This window comes from Acromyrmex echinatior, chromosome 7, assembly GCF_024713525.1.
Source record: "Acromyrmex echinatior isolate Ae372 chromosome 7, ASM2471352v2, whole genome shotgun sequence".
In the NCBI taxonomy this organism is placed as follows: Eukaryota; Metazoa; Arthropoda; class Insecta; order Hymenoptera; family Formicidae; genus Acromyrmex; species Acromyrmex echinatior.
In genome coordinates this window covers 9743113-9767219 of record NC_141858.1, presented here as the reverse complement: position 1 = coordinate 9767219, position 24107 = coordinate 9743113, and the positions used below count along the sequence as shown (strand labels likewise).

General features: G+C 31.0%; 6 protein-coding genes across 8 annotated transcripts; 5 read left to right on the top strand and 1 right to left on the bottom strand.

Moving 5' to 3' along the window:
- Window positions 1–438: 438 nt before the first annotated feature.
- LOC105154467 (small ribosomal subunit protein uS15) lies at window positions 439–3372 on the top strand. Its single transcript, XM_011070017.2, has 3 exons — window positions 439–596; window positions 1464–1591; window positions 1877–3372. The coding sequence occupies exons 1-3, from the start codon at window positions 574–576 to the stop codon at window positions 2179–2181; spliced, it is 456 nt and encodes a 151-aa protein (XP_011068319.1). The 5' UTR covers window positions 439–573; the 3' UTR covers window positions 2182–3372.
- A 773-nt stretch (window positions 3373–4145) lies between these two features.
- Window positions 4146–6234, top strand: LOC105154465 (small ribosomal subunit protein uS15). Its single transcript, XM_011070016.2, has 3 exons — window positions 4146–4335; window positions 5284–5411; window positions 5697–6234. The coding sequence occupies exons 1-3, from the start codon at window positions 4313–4315 to the stop codon at window positions 5999–6001; spliced, it is 456 nt and encodes a 151-aa protein (XP_011068318.1). The 5' UTR covers window positions 4146–4312; the 3' UTR covers window positions 6002–6234.
- A 987-nt stretch (window positions 6235–7221) lies between these two features.
- LOC105154464 (vesicle-fusing ATPase 1) lies at window positions 7222–15151 on the top strand. Its single transcript, XM_011070014.2, has 10 exons — window positions 7222–7380; window positions 7615–7703; window positions 8477–8701; window positions 8899–9526; window positions 9632–9856; window positions 10044–10343; window positions 10490–10780; window positions 10889–11073; window positions 11148–11306; window positions 11557–15151. Exons 1-10 carry the CDS (start codon window positions 7369–7371, stop codon window positions 11672–11674), a joined length of 2232 nt encoding a protein of 743 aa, XP_011068316.1. The 5' UTR covers window positions 7222–7368; the 3' UTR covers window positions 11675–15151.
- Window positions 15152–15975: 824 nt separating this feature from the next.
- LOC105154462 (hypothetical protein) lies at window positions 15976–18015 on the top strand. The gene is made up of 3 exons (XM_011070012.2): window positions 15976–16295; window positions 16380–16558; window positions 17651–18015. The coding sequence occupies exons 1-3, from the start codon at window positions 16139–16141 to the stop codon at window positions 17801–17803; spliced, it is 489 nt and encodes a 162-aa protein (XP_011068314.1). The 5' UTR covers window positions 15976–16138; the 3' UTR covers window positions 17804–18015.
- Window positions 17833–19316, top strand: Sptr (Sepiapterin reductase). Of its 2 annotated transcripts, XM_087407649.1 has the most exons (4): window positions 17833–18067; window positions 18159–18469; window positions 18557–18802; window positions 18892–19316. In XM_087407649.1, the coding sequence occupies exons 1-3, from the start codon at window positions 17833–17835 to the stop codon at window positions 18797–18799; spliced, it is 789 nt and encodes a 262-aa protein (XP_087263775.1). In that variant the 3' UTR covers window positions 18800–18802; window positions 18892–19316. The 2 variants fall into 2 exon arrangements, with proteins under 2 accessions (XP_087263775.1, XP_011068315.2); XM_011070013.2 differs by having other exon boundaries at window positions 18557–19316.
- A 103-nt stretch (window positions 19317–19419) lies between these two features.
- Window positions 19420–22910, bottom strand: LOC105154461 (putative peptidoglycan muropeptide transporter SLC46). Of its 2 annotated transcripts, none has more exons than XM_011070011.2 (6): window positions 22277–22910; window positions 21958–22218; window positions 20863–21212; window positions 20432–20708; window positions 20175–20246; window positions 19420–19832 (listed from the first exon to the last, which is right to left on the bottom strand). In XM_011070011.2, the coding sequence occupies exons 1-6, from the start codon at window positions 22359–22361 to the stop codon at window positions 19537–19539; spliced, it is 1341 nt and encodes a 446-aa protein (XP_011068313.1). In that variant the 5' UTR covers window positions 22362–22910; the 3' UTR covers window positions 19420–19536. The 2 variants fall into 2 exon arrangements, with proteins under 2 accessions (XP_011068313.1, XP_011068311.1); XM_011070009.2 differs by having other exon boundaries at window positions 20175–20357; window positions 22277–22896.
- Between the last annotated feature and the right edge of the window lie 1197 nt (window positions 22911–24107).

The window sequence follows — 24107 nt, the reverse complement described above, 5'->3', positions numbered from 1 at the left end:
AGATGACCCATATATTGTATATTGATACAATATAAAATTCTGCTTTTCGATTGGTTGCAGAACGTCATGTAATGATCAATCGGAAGAAAGAATTTTACTAACTTTGATTGACCAATCCAAAAATGCTTCGAAACATTTGCAGCGTAAAGTGGATCGCCCATTGTGTATTCTTTTAGATCATCTAATCGGCATTTTAGATCTAGAAGAATACATCAATAGCAGCGAGTGCTCATTCAACTGTTGAGTTCGCTGAATACAGCCATTGAATAAGTTCAAGAACGGTAAAGCGGCTAGGCATGCTTGCTGAGCGAATGAACATGATTGGTTCTTATCAAGTAGATCCAACCAATCATGTTTAATTGCTCGATGAGCAGACCTAGCCACTTTGTCGACTTGAACGCGCCCATTGTGTTTCCGACTTTACGTTAACAGAAGGAGGGCGCCATCTTCTCTCGCCGTCCTCTTTCATTTTTCCTTTCGTGGACGACGTTAGGGATGTCGCGGAGTGGAGAAGTGAAACTCGTATCCTAACCTTCCAATCGTGGACGACGTTGTTGGAAAAATCCTGACAAGATGGGTCGTATGCACTCACATGGGTAACATAACAATATTTATTATATCATCGATGTAATCTCTTTAATTTTCTGTTCGCTGCGACGCTCGTGATTTACCAAGATTCTCGACGTCGACATGATATAAGAATGTTATCTTGTCGAGATGTGTTCTGTCGAGGTGCACATCCAATGACCATGTGTTTGTAACTCCGTTCTTTTCATTCAATCAATTACCCTCTCAGCTTTATAATTTATAATTTACAGTTGTTGAGCAATTTAATGATTCAGCTTTTTTGTATGCCATGTCTCTTGATAAACCAAGCACATAGCTTTTACGAGAATACATAACCTATCACGTGTACGCATGACCGCGATCTTATTATGACGTTATTTCTCCTGTAGCTGCAATGTCAGTGAAACATTTGTAAAGTACCAGTATTTAATCAAGTTACTGATGCAATGTTATTTTTTTTTGTTAATTTTTAACAGTATAGTAGAAACATGTTAAATAATAAATAACTTAATCTTTTATATCTAATATAAGAAAAAGAGGGCAAAGACAAAGGGTATCATAAAATATTGGATTTAATATATCCAATATATTAAAAATAAACCATAATGCTTATTTTTAATACATTGATTATTTTAAATTTTATTTAATATTTTATAACTCTTACATTATTATATTGATCAATAACTGGTCATTATTTAGCTTTTAACTTTTTATTACCGTTATTCGTTTTTTTATACAATATATAGTTTTAATATTTTTATACAATACTTCTGAAAAATTACTTCCTAAATATTCTTGTGAAATGTACTTAAAAAATTTTAAAGTAAATTTATTTTTTATAAATTAATTATATATTTTTTTAAATTTCATTATATATATATATATATTTTTTTTAGAAAAGGTATATCTCAGTCGGCGCTTCCTTATCGACGAAGTGTACCAACTTGGTTGAAATTAACACCAGAAGATTGTAAAGAACTTATCTACAAACTAGCAAAAAAAGGACATACACCATCTCAAATTGGTAATTTTGATATGCATTTATTTTTCTGCTAATAAAAGCTTTACTAGCTGCTAATTGAAAGGAATCAACATATTTGAAAGCAAACTCTATGCAGGGAATCTTAGAGTTTTTAATTTGATTCTCTCAAATATGTTTGCAAGATTATAAGTGATGTTTGATGTGAATCTGATCATTTGTCATTTCACAATAGGTCATCACTGATACTTTTGTAAAATAACAAGTTTGATAATTATCAAAATGTCAAAAAGAACTGTGTATAAGACAACATACTTTGTATTTTTATAGGTGTCATACTTCGTGATTCACATGGAGTAGCACAAGTACGATTCCGTACAGGAAATAAGATTCTGCGCATTGTAAAGAGCATGGGTCTGGCTCCTGATCTACCAGAGGATCTCTACTACCTGATCAAAAAGGCCGTCGCTGTGCGTAAACACTTGGAGCGAAATCGAAAAGATAAAGATTCGAAATTCCGTTTAATTCTCGTCGAGTCGAGAATTCACAGGTTGGCGCGTTACTATAAGGCGAAAGGATCTCTGCCGCCAAACTGGAAATATGAAAGTTCAACGGCCAGTGCTCTTGTAGCTTGATTTTATATTTACATATACTTTAATAAAATTCAAAGACATCAATTTTTTTAATTAATACTGCCACTACGATTTACGTACTTATTAATTATATACACACGCAATATATGTACACATACACGCACACACACAGTGTCTGTTTGATAATAATGTAATATTTTGTCAGTTAAACTAAACTGGATAGAATAGTCCTCTATCTTTTCGTGATTCATTAAATATTAATTTAGAAGTTATAATTTAGAAATTCATTAAAAATTCACAAATGAGCAAAAATAATTTAAAATAATCTTTCATTAATATAATGGTCTTACAAACGGTCTTATTAAATGGTCTTATTAAATGGTCTTACATACGAATTAGACAAAATTAACAGAAATTTTGCTAAGCCAAGTATTTTTCGGATTCTTGAGATTGATTTTATATTTAATACTTTCTTTCTATATGCATAATAGGTCAATTTAAAATTCTTTTTTTATTTATTCCGATTTGAACGGAATGATAAAAATGTAAAAGTCCGTGCTACGCACGGACTAAGAACATAGAATTTTTAATTAATATTCATCCGATACCACCGGATATTCCACTTGACGAAGTAGCAAAAGTAGGTGCTTATTTTTAATCGACGAGAACACCATACGGTGTGACATGAACGCCATACGGTGTCCTCCGCATTCCAGATCCCGGGATATGGAAATTGTTGGACACAACGCCTGTGTTGTTTGTCGCTGCAATAAACTGCACTAAAACTTTCTATCTCGCTTTCGCCAAACTTAAAAATACATACTTATTTCATTTTAAGTACAAGTGTACACTAGTTAGTTTAACCAGAAAAAATAGATCTAATGCAATTTTGACATATGTCACTATTTCTTTCTCTTCGCCGTCATTGTTAAGTTCTTTAATTCTCACTTCTCGAAATAAATTACGCGCCATGTGCTCGGTGGGCCTTACCTTTGACAATAGTGAATTGAGCGGACGCGCGTATTCGGCTATCTTTAAACGTTAATATCTCGTTAATTATTGCGAGCATTACAAAATGGTAGAGGATTTTTCTACTCAATTTAGTCCACTCTACCTGCTCGGGACGAGTAGGGCCGTATATTCATGACACCTTGTATATCAAAGAACATTTCATATATAAACTCAATTATGTGAAAATGTTACATAAAAAAATTAAAGTTTTTTTTAAATAAATTAGACAGTTTCAACTTGTTTTTATATCTTGTAATTTAAGTTGCAATTTTTTAAAACTACTATACGTATATTTAATTTAAAAATCTCAAGTATATTATGGAAATAAGTTACATAAAAAAAATTACATCAAATCTGAAATTAATGTTTATTTATTTAAAACAATATTTTATATGAAAAAAATTGTCAATTAAATTGTAATCCATAAATAGTATATTGTTACAACACATAACTCGTTTTTAGATATTTTTAAGTATAAATAAGTTATTACCGATCGTCTAGTCAAGCTGCTTTCAGTACACCCCATTAAAAAACGCTTCAAAGCATTTGTAACATCGTGTTGACCGTACCCAAAAATTTGCAATATGATTAATTTATATGTTTAAATCTATAATAAATCAAAAGCAAGAATTAATTGTATTAAAGAATTTTACAACAGTTTTACAAAAGAGCTTTTTCTGCTGAACGCAGCCAATGGATGCAATCGGTATTATTTGCTCACTGAGCGCTTAGTGAACGAACGCAGCCATTGGTGTATTCTTCTAGATCATCCAATTAGTATTTTAGATCTGGAAGAATACATCAATAGCAGCGAACGCTGATTCAACAGTTAAGTTTACTGAACGCAGCCATTGAGCGAGTTCAAGAACGGTAAAGCGGCTAGGCATGCTTGCTGAGCGAATGAGCATGATTGGTTCTTATCAAGTAGATCCAACCAATCATGTTTAATTGCTTGATGAGCAGACCTAGCCACTTTGTCGACTTGAACGCGCCCATTGTGTTTCCGACTTTACGTTAACAGAAGGAGGGCGCCATCTTCTCTCGCCGTCCTCTTTCATTTTTCCTTTCGTGGACGACGTTAGGGATGTCGCGGAGTGGAGAAGTGAAACTCGTACCCTAACCTTCCAATCGTGAACGACGTTGTTGGAAAAATCCTGACAAGATGGGTCGTATGCACTCACATGGGTAACATAACAATATTTATTATATCATCGATGTAATCTCTTTAATTTTCTGTTTACCGCGATTTACCAAGATCCTAGGCGTCGACATGATATAAGAATCTTCGACATTCTGTGTGTGCACATCCAGTGACCATGTGCTTGTGACTTCGTTCTTTTCATTCGAACGATCAATTATCCTATCAGCTTTATAATTTATAATTTACAGTTGTTGAGCGATCTAATGATTCGGTTTTTTTGTATGTATCTTGATAAACCAAGCACGCTGCTTTTATGAATACATAACTTATTGGGTCATCTAAAAAGTATCCGGTTTTTTGTCACTAGGTGTGTGTTGATGGTCATATATCTAGTGACAAAGTACCGCGGATACTTTTTAGATGACCCAAATATGTATCACGTGTATACACGGTATAACTGCGATCATATTATGATGTTATTTCTCTTGTAATTGCAATGTCAATAAAACATTTATCAAGCACAAGTATTTAATCAAGTTACTGACATATAATGTTAATTTTTTTGTTAATCTTTAACAGTACATGTTTAATAATAAAGAACTTAATCTTTTATATCTAATATAAGAAAGAATCAAAGACAGACAAAGACAAAAGGTATTATTGAAAGTATTGGATTTAATATATCCAATATATTAAAAATAAGCCATAATGCTTATTTTTAATGTATTGGTTATATTAAATTTTATCTAATATTTTATAATTCTTACATTATTATATATCAATAACTGGTCATTATTTAACTTTTAACTTTTTATTACTGTTATGCATTTTTTTATATAATATATAGTTTTAGTATTTTCATACAATACTTCTGAAAAATTACTTCCTAAATATTCTTGAGAAATGTACTTAAAAAATTTTAAAGTATGATTTATTTTTTATAAATTAATTACGTATATTTTTAAATTTCACTATATATATTTTTTTTTTAGAAAAGGTATATCTCAGTCGGCGCTTCCTTACCGACGAAGTGTACCAACTTGGTTGAAATTAACACCAGAAGATTGCAAAGAACTTATCTACAAACTAGCAAAAAAAGGACATACACCATCTCAAATTGGTAATTTTGATATGCATTTATTTTTCTGCTAATAAAAGCTTTACTAGCTGCTAATTGAAAGGAATCAACATATTTGAAAGCAAACTCTATGCAGGGAATTTTAGAGTTTTTAATTTGATTCTCTCAAATATGTTTGCAAGATTATAAGTGATGTTTGATATGAATCTGATCATTTGTCATTTCACAATAGGTCATCACTGATACTTTCGTAAAATAACAAGTTTGATAATTATCAAAATGGCAAAAAGAACCGTGTACAAGACAACATACTTTGTATTTTTATAGGTGTCATACTTCGTGACTCACATGGAGTAGCACAAGTACGATTCCGTACAGGAAATAAGATTCTGCGCATTGTAAAGAGCATGGGTCTGGCTCCTGATCTACCAGAGGATCTCTACTACCTGATCAAAAAGGCCGTCGCTGTGCGTAAACACTTGGAGCGAAATCGAAAAGATAAAGATTCGAAATTCCGTTTAATTCTCGTCGAGTCGAGAATTCACAGGTTGGCGCGTTATTATAAGGCGAAAGGATCTCTGCCGCCAAACTGGAAATACGAAAGTTCAACGGCCAGTGCTCTTGTAGCTTGATTTTGTTTGTTTGAAAAAAAAAGTAAATTGAGATCTTCGAAGTTTATTAAAGCATAATATGTAAATATTATGCTTTAATAAACTCGGAAGACATCAAATTACTTTTTGTTTTTATTAATATTGCCAATACACTACGAATTATGTTATATACACATGATGTACATGTACACATATACACGCACGTACATACAGCCTGTTTGAATAAATGTAAATACTTTTTCAATTAAACTAAATTGGATAGTATAGTCCTCTCCTTCTCCTCCTCCTCCGTCCATAATCCTCTGAAAGGATATGATGACACTTCTATTATATGCCTGTGGTGCGCACGCTGATTGTACAGTCATAAGGGACCTAGTTTAACGTCAATTCCGAATGACGATTTTGTTTATAAAAGTGTACATGGCAAGGATACTCTCGGTGGTTTGCCATTGCCTGTCGGGAGGAACTACGAGCATACGAAAATTTTTTGGTTCTGCCTAGAGTCGAATCCAGGAACTCTGGCATAACAGTCTCGTACGCTGCCACGCTTGTGCTTCTGAGTATATAGTTCTTTCTACTTTTTTTCGTAATTCATTAAATATTAATTTAGAAATTGTAATTTAGAAATTCATTAAAAATCCGCAAATGAGCAAAAATAATTCAAAATAACTTTCATTAACAAATTAATAAATAGTATCCAGATCAACAGTTAAACGAGCTATAATTAGATTTTGTGTGTGTGTGTGCATATGTGTGTGTGTGTGTGTGTGTGTGTGTGTGTGTGTGTGACAAAACAAATTTCATTATTTCACAATATAAATTTCCACTGATACGTTTCGACTATACTTAGTCCTCATCAGTCGCAGCAATATAATTATCTCATATAACAAAAATTAAATTAACATATTTTAAGGATCATCTTAACTTCGATTTTCAGTAGTCAGTATAAACGCAACTATATTATATTTAAACTTCTCTAGATATCAAACTTTTTGTAGGAATAGAAAAGAGATAAACTTAATATTTAAATCTGGACCAGGTACTCTTCATATTTTAAAGAAAAAAAATTTTAATAATTGTAATAATTATAAATTTCAAAAAATTGGTGTAGATTATAATTTAGAAACTATAAATAAATTCTCACGCAGGATAATTAATACATGGGACAAAATTAAGATTTCTGTCTAGTGGGAGATTTCAAACGCAACACAGAGGGCGACCTGGAAGAGTAACAGAGTAACAACTCGCTCTTTCTCTCGCGCATGACCGTGGTCAACTTTGCCGCATCAATATCAAAGGTGCAGAGTGGTGCGGATTGTGGACACGTTTGCGCTACTGTGTCGTAGTTCGTAGTGCAACCAAAATCTGTTGATTTCTCGTCATAAGATATGTCGAAGATGGTGAGTACCATGCAGATCGTGAAAACCAAGCGCGGATTTTGTCGCCATCGCAAATGGGCGATGCCACCGGGAGTTGTCGGTTTCGCGGATAAGAGCGCGTGCGAGGAGCCTCTGTACAATCTGCTCCGCTCTATCGTCCCTCCCCCTTTGAATCGAAGCCACATCAATAACTCCCCTTCATCATGCTTGTTGTCTTGCATAAAATATAAGGTAACGTAATCTTGTATGCTTCAGCGGATGAAAGCAGTGAGGTGTCCCACGGATGAGCTCAGCCTCTCCAACTGTGCCATTATCAACGCCGACGATTTTCCTGATGATGTCAGGTAAGAATTCATGATTCAACACTCGTTTCATAATTGTTTTACGTATGATTGTCTCTAAAATCGATTGAGAAATTAAATATTTATATTTTACTTAGTTCATAAATTAATGCATATTTATATTACATATATATGTTCACCTGTGTCTTAAAATTAATCCTAGGTGAAATATAAAAATAAGCTGAGTTTAGAAAAATGATTGATTATACAAAAGAATGTATTTTAAAGAATATTTTTATTGTAAATTTATATCATGTAATTTATTAATATATTTGAGGAATTTATTATATAATATTCATACAATTATAATTATTTTATAAATATCCATATAATTGTTAGTGTCAGTTATAGAAATTTAAGTTAGGTTAGTTTATAAATTATACATATTCAAGCAATGTAAAATAATCTGGCTACATTTACACCGTGGCCTACAATAGATGTCCTGTAAGTTAAACAAAAACATCTATCGTATAGATTGTGGAATAGGCGCATGTTGTAAATGTAGTCAGTGATGAAGACAATAAATTATTTATCTCATTTATTTATCTTATAAAATATACATATATTTTAAAATAAAAACTCTAAAACATTTTATAGTTTTATTAATTTATATAAACTCAATTGCACAAATTAATATTTATATAAATTTGTTTTATTTTAAAATTTCTCAAAAATTTACAAGAGTTCTTTTATAGACTATACAGAGTCATGTATATTTTTAAATCATGATGCAATAAGTATACTGATTGATATGTTTATTTTATTGTCTGTTACAGGCATATTGAAGTAACTACAGCACCAAATTATCATTTCGTATTTACTGTGAGAACACATCATGAGATTCCACGTGGCACAGTTGGCTTTAGCTTACCTCAACGAAAATGGGCAACATTGTCTCTCAATCAAGAGATTGAAGTTCGGCCATATCATTTTGATCCAACATCTAACACAGAATGTTTATGCAACATCGTTTTGGAAGCTGATTTCCTGCAGAAAAAAACGTATGTTAATTGGAAAAGCTATATACACATATGACAAAAAACTAAAATATTTATATGGTAATTTATAAAATATTTTATAAAATATTTTGTAATTAAATGAACATAATTTATACACAAATGCAAAGAATTTGAATTTGAATACCATAGTCTTCCATCAACTTTTTTTTAATTGTTATATTAATATATTGTTACTCCAGTGTCACTTTGGAACCATACAATACGGATGAAATGGCTAAGGACTTCTTGATGCAGTTTTCCGGGCAGGCATTCACCGTGGGTCAGCAGCTGGCATTTCAGTTTAAGGATAAGAAACTGCTTGGATTAGTTATCAAAAGTTTGGAAGCTGCCGACTTGTCAGCCATCAGTTCGGGGCAAAGTACGATGCCTAAGAAGACAAAAATGGGACGTTGCTTGGGTGACACTATAATCCAGTTCGAGAAAGCAGAGACCTCCAGTTTGAACCTTGTTGGACAGTCTAAAGGGAAAGCTGTCCGACAGGCGATTATCAATCCAGATTGGGACTTTCAGAAAATGGGTATTGGTGGCTTGGATAAAGAGTTTAGCGCCATTTTTCGAAGAGCCTTTGCATCCCGTGTTTTCCCAACGGAGATTGTCACTCAATTGGGTTGCAAGCATGTAAAAGGAATCTTGTTGTATGGACCACCTGGTACAGGAAAGACGTTAATGGCTCGGCAAATAGGTACAATGTTAAATGCAAGGGAACCGAAAATTGTAAATGGTCCACAAATTTTGGATAAATATGTTGGAGAAAGCGAGGCTAATATCAGAAGATTGTTCGCTGAAGCAGAAGAAGAAGAAAAGAGGGTAAATAATTAAAAATATATATTATTATTTGGACACAGTATGTATATAAATTGAATTCTCTTTACATGTAACAAGGGAAAACATTTAAGAATAATATTTTTTTAGCTTGGACCAAACAGTGGACTTCACATAATCATATTCGACGAAATAGATGCTATTTGTAAATCTCGAGGTAGTGTTGCTGGAAACACAGGGGTTCATGATACAGTGGTTAATCAGCTTCTTGCAAAAATTGATGGTGTCGAACAATTAAATAACATTCTTGTTATTGGTATGACTAATAGAAGAGATATGATTGATGAGGCTTTGTTAAGACCTGGCAGATTGGAGGTGAAGAATTTATTTAATAAGACAAAAAGTTTTTGTAAGCTGAACGTACACGAATGCAAATATGAATAGAATGTTTTTAGTTCAATTCGCGTTAATTCAATACAGTTTGATATGTCTTCTTAAGATATATCTTTTTATTCGTTATTTAATATTATTTTAAGTGTATTTTTATTTTCCATGCTTAAAGTTGCAAATGGAAATTAGCTTACCAGACGAACATGGACGGTACCAAATTCTTAATATCCACACATCCCGAATGAGAGAATATAAAAAAATAGCGTCTGATGTAGACTTAAAAGAGATGGCCACTTTAACTAAGAATTTTAGTGGTGCAGAATTGGAAGGTTTAGTTAGAGCAGCCCAAAGTACCGCCATGAATCGATTAATTAAAGCTTCCAGTAAGGTGGAAGTAGATCCAGCTGCAATGGAAAAGCTTATGGTATCTCGAAGTGACTTTTTCCATGCATTGGAACATGATGTTAAACCAGTAAGTGATCAAAAATTGAAAATTTTTATTATCTATTGAATAATTATTTTTACAATTGAATTCTGTGAATGTATATTAACTAATTATTCTTATTTATATATTTATTTATATAAAACATAACTAAATTATATTTTCACATCTTTTAGGCATTTGGTACAAGTGCTGAAGCATTGACCCAATTGTTAACTCGTGGAATTATTCACTGGGGAAGGCCAGTGGTTGAAATACTTGCTGATGGCGGTCTATGCATTCAACAAGCTCGGGCGACTGAAGGATCTGGACTTGTTTCTGTTCTTTTGGAGGGACCACCGAACAGTGGAAAGACGGCGCTTGCCGCACAAATTGCAAAGAATTCAGACTTTCCATTTGTTAAAGTGTGTACACCTGAAGACATGGTCGGTTTTATTGAATCGGCAAAATGTCTTTCGATACGAAAGGTATGACTATATAACTTATTTTATATTTCTCTTACATTTATCTATAAATATATATTTGTAATTATATCTGATGTAAAGCTTAAAATAATCACCATTTGTACATTTTAGGTGTTTGATGATGCATATCGTTCGCAACTCAGCTGTATTTTAGTTGATAATATTGAACGTCTTCTGGATTACGGCCCAATTGGACCAAGATATTCTAATCTAACATTACAAGCACTTTTGGTGTTATTAAAGAAATCGCCGCCGCCTGGCCGTAAACTGTTAATTCTATGTACTTCTAGTCGCAGGTAAGATAAAGATTTTTTTCCATGGAAGGAAGTGATTTAAAAATGTATTCTTAATAATATATTTCTTTTTGCAGACAAGTTTTAGATGACTTGGAATTACTTCCAGCATTTAATACTATCCTTCATGTGCCTAATTTGTCAAGCCCTGATCATTTGTTAAGTGTGTTAGACGAAGTTGATCTCTTTTCAAAACATGAAATGGCTTCTTTGCATGCAAAGCTTCAAGGAAAACGGTAAGATATATGGTATATGGGACCTACAATTTAACGCCAGATCTAAACGGCGCTGGTGATCAAAGATCTTCTTAATCACCAGATGTCATTTTTGGCTCCTTAAACGCAAAAAATCACATATGGGGACGCAGGTGGGATTGAATCCGATCTACAGATCGCGAGTCAATCGCACTGAGTGGAAAGCCACTCGACATCTAATATATGTATACTTTATTATGATATATTTTATCACTGCATTTTATGATTTCAGAGTATTCATCGGTATTAAGAAATTGCTTTGCCTAATAGATATGGCGCGTCAAGTGGAACCAAGTTACAGAGTCGCAAAATTCTTATCGAAACTAGAAGAAGAAGGCGGTCTAGAGTAAGATGTATTCCATTTCGAACTGCGTTACTTTTGGTAGTATAGAAAAAGAAAAGGCAAATGTTTTTGAGAGTAAAGTCGTTTCAAATTTAAATCATTTAAGTTGAATCGACTTTTATCATCCCAAAACGAATGCATTTTCAAATTGTAGTAATTTAAATGTAGAAATTTATAGCTTCTGTGTATAAGTGATATAGATATAATCAGTGATATCTAGATCTTCTCTGTATTACAATGAGTTCCCATATAACAAGTAGATAATAGATACCAGCTTGTATTGTGATCAGCATATCTAAAAACACGTAATTAACTCTGTATTTTGAAGTACAAGTACATTATTGCAAATATTTAAACAAGCGTTATCAGTTTTATAAATCGCAGAAATGAATATCATATTTTCGTATGATATTTTCATATATAAGTATTTTTTTATGATTCAATTTGATTTAGCTCTGATTAACTCTAGCAAACTTATTCATTTTATAGACTTTTAACAGCGTGATAGATTTATTTGTTAGGCCTGTATTTGAAATAATTTGCGACTTGAACAGATATTTAATTGTTGCATAATAATGTACAATTATTGTATAGTTACTAAACGGAAACATATATATGTAAAAAAAATGGAAATATTTAAAATGACACGTACAATACCTAATTTTATTGTAAGGATTGTCGGTTACATTATACTGAGTGTATTTCTCTCTTTCTTATATGACTTATGTATCTTTAATACGCGATTAAATCGGTGAAATATTTATATTAAAAAAATTGTACAAGCAGTACTTATTTAGCTTTAGCTGCTTAATAACAGATGATTGCCAATGTCGTTTATTGTTATTTAAAAATTTGAAGATAATTCTTCATCTTTCTAAGTTATAATTGTAATTATAACTTAGATGGAAGAAGAACATTTCTATAAATAGCTTTAGCACAAAATTGCAATAAAAGCAAGTGAATAAAGAGTGCGAACAAAGCTGGACGTGTTTCTATGGTTGTACATTACGTGATACATATTTATTCCAGCACAGATATTTTTAAAGAACAATATCTTGAATGTGTACACAAATTTGTGATTCTAGAACAGTGCTTCCTATTTGTGACAAATTTGCTACTTTATTGGAGAGAGAAATATAATATAGGAGAGTATGTCTATTTAAACAATAGTTCAGTAATGTCATAGTTATTAGCAGATTAAATAGCATATTAAGCAAATAAGATAATTGATAAAGTATTTTCCACGCTAGATCAAACACTCTATATTATTTTAATATACGATTAAATCAATATAATTTAAATAATTTCTCCATCATGTTACTGCATCATAAGAAAAAGTAATGTATTTGCTTAATTAATCAAATTTTTATTATGCGTGTGTAATAAAAAAAAATTGATTCAAATAATATTAGGAAGTAAAATAAGAAGAAAAAGAATATTCTAAATACGAATATTTTTTTTCATTGTGAAAGATATCATAAGAAAGTAAAATTTATAAAAAGAGGAAACCTGGAGTGTTAACAATCTTCTTGTACATGCTAAAAGATTTATATTAAAAAACGTTAGGAAACACTGTTCTAGTTTATAATTGAGAAAGCATTATTTATAAGGACATGACAGATTGACACTTATCCGTAAGATGATGAGTAGACCTTGCGGTATTCTACTTTTAATTATTGAATAGCAATAAACATAGCTATATACAAAGAGTACTTGTTATATTCTCGTATGCCGTGTATTTATTGTTGAGTGCATCTGCGAGTGCACATGTATATTATATGCAATGGATAATGTGCACATGTTGATTCGATGTTTGTCACTGCAATTTGGAGAGAAAAAAATGATAATAGAATAGTCAAGGACAGCGGAATATTAGTCAATATCTGTGTCAATAATTCTACTATCTTCAGGGCGTATCAGTATAAAGAGAAGGAACATTCCAATTGTCTCGAGACATATTTATTCTGTTACGAGTGATCTCAACGAACAATAATGGCAAGAACACGTTACACACATATGTACTTTTTTTTAGTTCGAATTAAGAATTAATAGATCAATGATTATGTAATGTGTGTTCACGAAAATTTTCCAAAAGTCACTTGACTTTGTGTCAGGAATATAGCCCTCCATCATTTACCCTAAAAGAATTAGGTAGATCTTGTAAGAATGAGACGTCGATTTAAAGTTAATAATTTTGACTACAAGTAGTGCAACTTTTAAAGTTCTTATACCAAATATGATCACAAATACACATGCACAGATACATACGACTTTTTTCGCGTTCATTGAATTTTTTACTGAAATTAAAAATGAATTGCGTTAATGTTTTTTTAAATTTTTTTGCAATTGATCAATATAACTAAGAAATTATTTCAAAAATATTTTCCTTTATTGCACATCTGCATGATTTATTGATGAAATTTTTCGTCTTGTTCGTATGACTGGCAAACTGCTTTTCAAAGAATTGTGATGTAAAAAATAAATTTTCGATGACATATTAACGCCGATAATATATTCTTAAAAGCGGTTATCACTAATATACAGTACTCTGTTAAAAAAAAAGAAATTTGCTTCCATTACATGTAAGCAGATAGGATTAAAAATATTTAATGTTGAGTAACTTAAATTTAACGTTTACTTATATTAAATTTCATGCATCTATATAAAATTTAATAAAAAATGTACTGAATTTCGTAAAATTTTATGAAAAGTACACTAAATTTCATGTACTTAAATATACTTTTCAGTTGCAGATACATTAAATTTAATTAGTATCATAAAATTGAATTTATAATTTGTGTAACTTAAAAGTACATTAAATTTTCAACTATGTTTTCCGAAAAAATTTGAAATCACAATCTTCACGCAATCCCATGTAATGAGCTCGTTTGTTGCAATATAAAATTCAAATTTGACACGTTAAGTCAGTACAGTATTTATACGTGAAATAAGGTGCGTGTACGTACAGATTTATAGTCATAATTTGATCTCCGAACTTTAAAAATCGCGCTACTTGTACCCCTCAAAATTCACAGGCTTAAATCAATACCGTATTTTTATAAAATCTAACTTCGTCAATTGCTTTGAGGAAATAATAGAGGGTCGTGTTCTCAACATAATTAAATCCATATGGGAAATTTTAAAAGTTGAAGTCGGGCACACAGTAAATTTGTTATTAGAATATAATAAGTTATTTCAATTGCAAATTATTAACAAATACTAATATAAGTTTATTTATTTTTTTATACAATTGCGTTAATTATATCTGTTATGGCTTGAGGAATTCGTCAAGCTAATTATATGCATTATATGTGTATAAGAAACGAATTATAGACGTCATACATATTGCAGGCGTATATTATGAAGAAATTTCGCTTGTGCAGTATTTCTTGTAATATAATCAACTATTTGTCTCTGTATTAATCAATGTGATCTGCTATCGATGCAAGACAGAAATAAAATATTATACCCACAAATATAGAAAGTCTTCAATAACGTCTCGTCGTATAAAAGAATCAAGTGAATAAAGTTAATACACATTTATTTTCACAATAAAATATTCTTGAATATGAAAATGGAAGGTCAGGCATAATAAGTCTGACACACTGCAATTATGTGTGTATATATACATATATGATTATTTCATACGATTTATTTCATATCTAATTTGACAAGAGTTATAAGAACGATTTTCTGTTTATTTATCGTAATTTATTCTTACTGTGTTAAATTTTATAATATATGGACAAATATAGTAATATCAATAAAAATTAGTGTTATCAGCAAACAGAAAGCTAAACTACATAACATAATTATAGGATACATATACATATGTATATCTTAACTAATATAATGTGCGCAGTAATTTCATGCTCAATATATATTTTATTTTATATAATATATATATATGTATATACTATATATAATATATATAATAAAATAAATCCAAAATAAATATAATTCATTTTGTAGTTCATATATAAATGATTTAGAAAAAATGTATATATATATATATATATATATTAGGTGTTGGAATTAATTCGTAGCGTTTTTTAATGAAAGAATGTTATTTATTTCACATGAGCATTAAAAAATACATTAATGAAAGTACTTCCCATCACTTGTAAAACGCTACGAATTAATTCCAACACCTAATATATATATATATATATATATATATATATATATATATATATATATATATACGATGTCAGTACAAAATCCCATGTTATAATCGATTTAAATGCTAAAATATCATTCGTCGATACCACTCTTAATATATATTGATATCTATTTTTTTTCCCTGGTCCACGATAGCGGAATGCTTTTATCATGGGAGTATAATGTTCTTACACAATATGACGCAATCTCCTTGTGTATGCAGTTGACTACAGAGAAAAAAAGCGAAAGTGCAGTGAGTGTAGTGCAATTCTTAAGCAAGATCATTTTTAGATAACTGCATGATTTAGAAATGAAAACGGATGCAAGCGATCCTTGGCGTGGAACGCGTGCGGAAGCTGCGGTCGACGACGACACGCCGAACGATCGTTTTGAAGATTCTTTCTTGGACGAAGACCGTCCAAGTCACCGCCGATTGTCCGACTCTGAGCAATATCTACAAAAGCTGTGTAAGAATGACTGATTCACGCCTTTGATTTTTTTCTATGATCTCTAATTCTTTTCTGATAATTCTAATTCCTTTTCTGTGACAGATTCTAGGTTGAAAGTACTTCAGGGAGGTACCACAAAAAAGGATCTTGTGACGTCGTTATCAGTGGCAAAGGAGGACTGCATCGCGCGTTTAATCACCTCTGGGAACAATCCCCAGTCTGAAGAAGAAGCTGAATTGGCGTCGAATCCTCTAGTACGGCACATAGCTCCTCATCTGCAGGTGAGCATCTGGATGATAATGGTCAATAATAATAATAATGATATGATTATGATAATGATTGAGAATATGATTCTTATGACATTTATTTGCTAAATCCAGGCCATAAAGATTTCTTCTAAATTGCGTGTTGTATAAGAATCTTTCAAAATAATGAGCAATAAAATCCTTAGATTCTAAGGCTTAGAATTTAGAATATAACATATACATACATCTGTCTATATATCAATCAAATGTCAACACAATATGTCTATGGGTATGGTCAATGCGATGTCGAAAATGCTTTGAAGCGTTTTTTAATTAATTTTTAATAAGTCAGTTTGTAAAATTCTTTCTTCTAATTTATCCATCAAATGCTTCAAAGCATTTGTAGTGAGACTTTGACCACAACCTATATATCAGACTATATATGTTTATCATTTATCAGAATTTTATCTGGGTAATTATTTAGAATATTCCTTCCCCCCTCCCCCAACCTCAAATCTTAATATAAATACACTTATCTGACATGTTTTCATTCAAAACGAAAGAACCTGGCAAGAAAATGCAGCGATACTTTAATTATACAAAACAAATTCACTGTTTTAAAAACAGAAATTCACTGCTTTACAAATAAAAATTCACTTTAAGCTCACTCAAATTCTTTGCATTAGCAGTGAATTTGTATTATTAAAGCAAAGAATTTGTATTTTTAAAGCAATGAATTTATGTTTATAAAGCAATGAATTCGTGTTTTTAAAACAGTGAATTTGTTTTTTAAAGCAGTAAATGTGTTTTTAAAGTAGTAAATTTGTGTAATTAATGCAGAATACGTATAACATATACACAGCGCTATATTTGAATCAGGATAACAAATCAACCTATAAAGTCTCCAACTTTAACGCTTAATAATTCGATTCACGAGGCCAACTGCGGCGTTTTTTTTTGCTACATTCTTTCGTTTTGAGTGAAAACGTATCGAATGAGTATATTTTTATTAAGATTTTAGATGGGGGGGGGGGGAGGCTATTCGAAATAATTACCCTTATTTGTAACAGAGTCTTATCAAAGTTTTATTTTGTTTGTAAACATATAATATTGATATTTATGTTGTAGGCTTTAACAGCCAGCGAATTAGTTCATCTTCTGAAAGCAGATGTACTTCAAACAACCATACAGGCGGAGCAAGAACAAAATAATACAGAGGAATTACAAATAAATCCATCAACAGAGCCATCAACAGAATATAAGCCAGAGCTTAATAATTAGTTTCCATAAATTTACAACATAAGACAACCATGTCGATTGAAGCATTGTCTGGCAAAGTTTTTCTACTGGTAACTGGTGCAAGTCGTGGAATCGGTCGCCAAATTGCGATAACATTTAGTTCGATGCTGGAGGAAGGCTCGCGTGTTCTTTTATTAGCGAGAAATAAAGATGCGTTGCAAGAAGTCGCGAAAAATATACCTTCTAAAATAAAAGTTTGTACTATTAGTGCAGATTTAAGTAAATCAACTGATACAAAGTTCGAAGGTAAATTAAAAAAAAGTTTCCATTTTCAAGCGTTTTTTTAAATACAGATATAATCGCTGAAAAAAAATGTATTTCTTTTATAATGTTCTAGAATTTCTATCGGAATCTTTGAAGGAAACTACTCCCGATGCGTTTGATCGAATGGTTCTAATACATAATGTAGGCTCCATGGGCAATATTTCTCAAGCTGTAAATGACATATGGGACATAAACATTTGGAAAGAATTTTACGATCTGAACTTTTTCATTCCTGCTGTATTAAATACGGTGGTCATGAATATATTTAATAGTAAAACTATTAAGAAGATGGTTATCAATATTACATCTTTGTATGCAATTCAAGCAGGCGTTGGTTGTGGTCAATATTGCTCGGTGAAAGCAGCACGAGAAATGTACTTTAAGGTATACATACATGTTTTTTAATATATTCTATCCATGTAATCACGAAATAGATATATTTTTTTTCAATATGCTTTTTTCTTTGTACAGGTTTTTGCTTTAGAAAACCCCGATGTGAATGTATTGAATTATGCACCTGGACCTGTCGACACGGATATGTTTACAATGGTTTGCGAAAAAATAATTGATCCCAAAGCTAAAAAGGCATTTAATGAGATGCGAGAAAAGAAAACTGTATTGACCACAGAGCAGACTGTTAATCGCCTTGTGCAAGTCTTGAAAGAGCATAAGTACAATTCGGCCGATCATGTGGATTATTATGATAAGTTGTGAAAAGTAAAAATAACATTATTTATAGAGAGAAATTTTCAGTAAATAAATTTATTCTTTTATATTGAAAATAATTTTGCTTTATATTTTTAAAGATGAAGAAAGTGAACTTACGAAATAATATAAAAATATACATAGAATTTCTGTCTCTATAAATACTTGATCTATGCAACATACTTTATCTGAGAGACCTCCTAGGAATATCTTAGGACGTTCGTAAAACATAAGAACATTCCTTGAAAATCTGTGCTGTTTAGGTAATATGTACAATTTTTCTTTCTTGTTAAATAAATAACCAAAGTTAATAATATTAGAATAACAATTAATGTATCTACAAAGAAGTTGTGCAATTTTATTTTTAATTTTTTTTAAGTCTCAAGTTAAGTCATAAAATGGTTATCATATTTTTATGTGCCTACTTTAATTTCATATGAATTCTATTTTGTACTTTCGCTTGTAAAATATTGCAATATAAAAAAATGTTAAGAATGTCCATAAAAATACATATATATGAAAAGTACTAACACTTTCTTTCCTCCGTCATAAAAACAGATTACACATCGAGCATCAAATTATAAAAATGCGAGGCCATTAATTGGAAATTATTTACAATAATTAAAACATTTAAAAGAGTATATATACATGGTTTTTATTCACAAATCTAAAAATCTATAAATATACAATAAAGAATACTTTACATATTGTTAAAAATATACGAGAATATTTCTTCTTACATTTAGCTAATCATTTGATTTATTTTGAGCAGGGACATTTGTGCTTGTGTCTTCTTGATAAGATATCAACGAGTCATTACTATCTTCTGTTATTGGAATATAAGACACGGTGATGTTTTTTATTACTTGTATTTGAATATATATCAATATCACAATAGTTATGACGTAAAATACTGTCGATAAAAACCACACTGGAAGAGGATATAAAGGTGGCATGTAGTGGGAGTACAGAAAAGTATACAGAGAATCTGCTGCAAATGGTAACAGTGTCTCTAGAGTCATAGCTACAGAGAAAATCTTTCCTGTTGAAATAAATACATTTTTTAATATACTCTTTACAAGATTAATGTAAGTATTTCAGAAAACCATTAGAGATTGTACACAGAATAAGAATATTTTATCTGGCACGAACCTATCTAGCAAACAGCAACAAATAGTAACATAAACCTTAATTATAATTTCTCATTTAACAACCATTGTTATTATATAATTATATATTATATTAGAATTATATTATTAAATAAGAAATTATATTAACAGTTATGTTATTGTTAGTTGCTTGTTAGGTGCTTGCTAGATAAGTTTTCTTTCTTTTTATAGTTCATTTTATAACCATTTATTAAAATCAAAATAGAAGGTTTTACCTGCGTCCTGCACAGGTACTGCCTTGGATAATATAGCACGTATCATCGGTCGAGATATGTCACCAAACATTCCTAGAACCATTGATAAATACATATGCCAAGACAACCATGTAAAGGCACGTATCAAGGCACTACCAAAAGACGATATAATAGATATGATAGCAATTACAGTCTCTGGAAATCCTAAATCATTCATAAATTCTTGATAAATTATTACAACAAATAACGAATTGTGTTAAAGTATTGTTAAAGCGAACCTGCATATTTCCGCATTACTTTGATACCAATTATCGTACCAAGTGCTTGCACTACAATATCTGCAGCATTATAAACAGAATACTGTTGCATGGTCCAGCCAAGCCGCGCGCTTGCGAACAGATATCCAATACTGAGATAGCCTTCAAAGACAATCAAGAGAAATGAAAGACAAGCTACGCAGCTCCAGACTAATGATCTATTGAATCCGTGTCTCTTCCTAACACACGTATCAATAAGATCTTTTATTAACGTTAAGTCAAATATATTGCAGATACCCTGTAAAGATAAATAAAAGCGATGATTATTCGCTATTCATTTGAAATATTCATTATAATTCATCTTCTAATAATCTAGTCTCTAATTGTAATTTGGATTGTGCGTCTACTTCTTTCAAATTGACTTGACTTAATGAACGCTTTGAAACACCTACGGAAGTTTGACTCTGTACAGTTTCCGGGACAAAAAGTAATATGTACAATGTTGCCAGAATGCAGAGCACAGTCGCAACACTGAATACAGCAGTGTAACCGCATGCGTCAAATATCGCTGGACCAGAAAGCAATCCAATTAATAGACTGAGAGAAATCAACGTTTGTAAAAAGGCGAAATGCCATGCTCGCTCTTTATCGTCTATTATATCAGTGATGTAACACGTTGAAGCTAATAGCAATACGCTTAGGCCACCAAAGAGAGCAACAGGAATATAGGCTATCAGGAAATACCAAGGTACAATATCCCAATTAGCCATTACAGAGAGTAGAATATAAGTTAAAGATACACCTAGAATTACGAAAACTGTGAACAACTATTACATTTCCTAAAAGCATCATGGATTGATCGTAATAATAATAATACGTGAATTATGAAATTTTTTATATTATATAACTTGCAGGATTATATTCTCTTATCTCTGTTACTATCTATTATAATTCAGTTATTATAATTCAATATACAATTGAAACAAAATAAAATTGAAGAGCTCTGAGAATTCATCATGTAATTTTTTTCTCTGAAGTGGAAATAGTAACAATTTTTAAATATGTATGTATTCACCTTTTACGTTTCGGCTCTAGGAAAAAAATTACATATTTGACTCCCTGAATCAAATTGGATTTTAAGTAATAATAGTAAATTACAAAGGAATCACATCACAATAGTATTTCCAATTATTTCTGACAATACATTATATTATCAAATTTTATATTTTATATCATCGTAATATTTTCCATCATTAATGACTTTTTTCATAATTTAAAGTTATTACTTAATTAGCAATAAATCCCAGCTTAGCTCAAAGCCTAAATTTGCTTTAAATTTGCTTTAAATTTCAATTTCTATTGAGACTTTATTTCAACATTATAATTTAATTTCAATATATACTTCTAAAAACAATAAAAAGTTTCTCTCACAGTTCTCTTTTACAATGATATTCATACATCAACAAAAATCTAATTACACAACTGAATATTTGAACCTTAATGATTTCTAAACTAGATCTTTAGTGCTTAAATAAAAATATAATTACTCATATATCCAGAAAGCATAAGAGGCTTCCTGCCATATTTATCACTCCATGGACCCAGAAATAACATTAGCAATGATGGAGTAATGCTTTCTATGAAGGATTTACCCATTATAATGTTGGCCACGTATGGTTGGGCCAAACTATTAATTTTGAATGCCTCCTTGCTAGTGCTATTGTTATGAAATATAAGGCACTCTGTTTCGTTTAATTTCAATGTTACGAGGCATGTACGATATACTAGCAAATCTGTGAAAATAGTACCTGCAAAAAAATACGTCATATAGCCAGTGTACTAAGATGAAATATTATAGTTTGTTACCTGACATCGACAAAGAGATCAATAGCAGCATTAGAGGCGGTTGCACAAATAAATAATATCTCCATTTTTGTAGAATTCGATCCATAATTTTCTCTAATATTTGTCGAAAACTAAATACTCTCTAGGCGGTAAACAGTAACGAATGCTTGATAAAACAGTCTGCAAGCGGATTTAATTCCAAAGTCGCTTTATTTGATGTTGTAATAATTAGGAATTGCTGATAAGGAACTATGATATACTCATTGTCAGCCTTTCTTGTCTCTTGTCCGAATCGTTCCTTTGTTGGAAAATTGTATATGTACATAACTTTGAATCCATGTGTATGAGTGTGCATATCTGTGCATGTTGCCATATATTTTTCTCACTCTCCAGACGTAATCACTGGTAAATATAATCACTGGCGAAATATAATTGTGATCAGCCGACAACATATTTTCCAATTAGCGCACGAGTGATACATATATATATATAGCATAATTCGTATTTTTTCAAATTACAGCAAATTATTGCGCGAGATATGTTTTTTTTATTGTAGAATATAGAACATATATGAGGAAAGATCGTGCGTTTGACAAGTCAGTCAATCAGCTGATCGTAGGGATCGTAATTTGACAATACTTCAGTGGAGACTCGAACTATTTAGTTTCAGAGACATGGTGCTAATACAGCACCAGGTGCAGTCTTAAAGTTTCCTGGATTACTAACATCAGTATACCAGCCTTGACGTTCTATATTACCAACAGTGCTCATAACATCTCTGAAAATTTTTACATTACCAATTTATCTCAATAGAGTGTGTCTTCCAACAAGCGACACAAATGACACAATGGATCATTACATCCTAATGTAAACAAAGATTAATGTTAAACACAGATGACACTGTGTGATGATCACTGTGTGATCGCATCGTGTCGCTTGTTGGAAGGCACACAGATATTATTGTGTTAGAAATTCACATTGCCAAAGAGAGATCATGACGGTCTTTTTCCTGTTATTGTCGAAATCTTCTGTACATTACCGTCAGTACATACACCACCATCCATTTTCAATTTGGAAACTGTGTGACTACATATATTTTTTGACACTATCGATAAAATCGTATCGTTGAAAATAAATGTGGTTCGTCTCTGTACTAAATCCTCAAGATAGAAACGTACCAATATCCATAGGAGGCATTTAATGGATCCTTGAACAAAAAAATTTTAATTTTGCATCTCATGTAAATAAAAGTTGTTGAATTTTAATAAACGAAATTGAAAATTCAAACAAGTAATTTTTTTTTAATTTAATGTTATCTTATTTAATTTTATCTTATAACATCTTATAAAATTACGAAGTTATGTTTCTTTATGCAAATTTTCAGTTCAATTTTTACTAAACATAAACATTACTATAGTATATTTTTTTTATTTTAACACACAGACAGAAACATTGACACATGACGGAATCATTCACGTCTTATTCTAAAATAAAAGTATATACTCGTAATTATGTTTGGTAACTTCGTAATTTTATAAGGTATTATAAGACAAAATTCACACATAACACAAAATTAACTTATTCGAATTTTCAATTTCATTTATTAAAATTCAACAACTTTTATTTACATTTGTATGTAAGAGATGCAAAATTAAAATTTTTTTTAAGGATCCATTAAACTATTCCTCTTATGAATAGTCGGCACGCTCTGTTCTAAGGATTACAACAGAACAGAAAAAAGATCGGCATAGCCTCTCTCAAGTTTCTCTCTGACATTGCGTACAATATCCGAAATATTTTGAAATTTTTCAAATAGAAGAATTTAATTGTCTTTATTAGCAAAATAATTTAT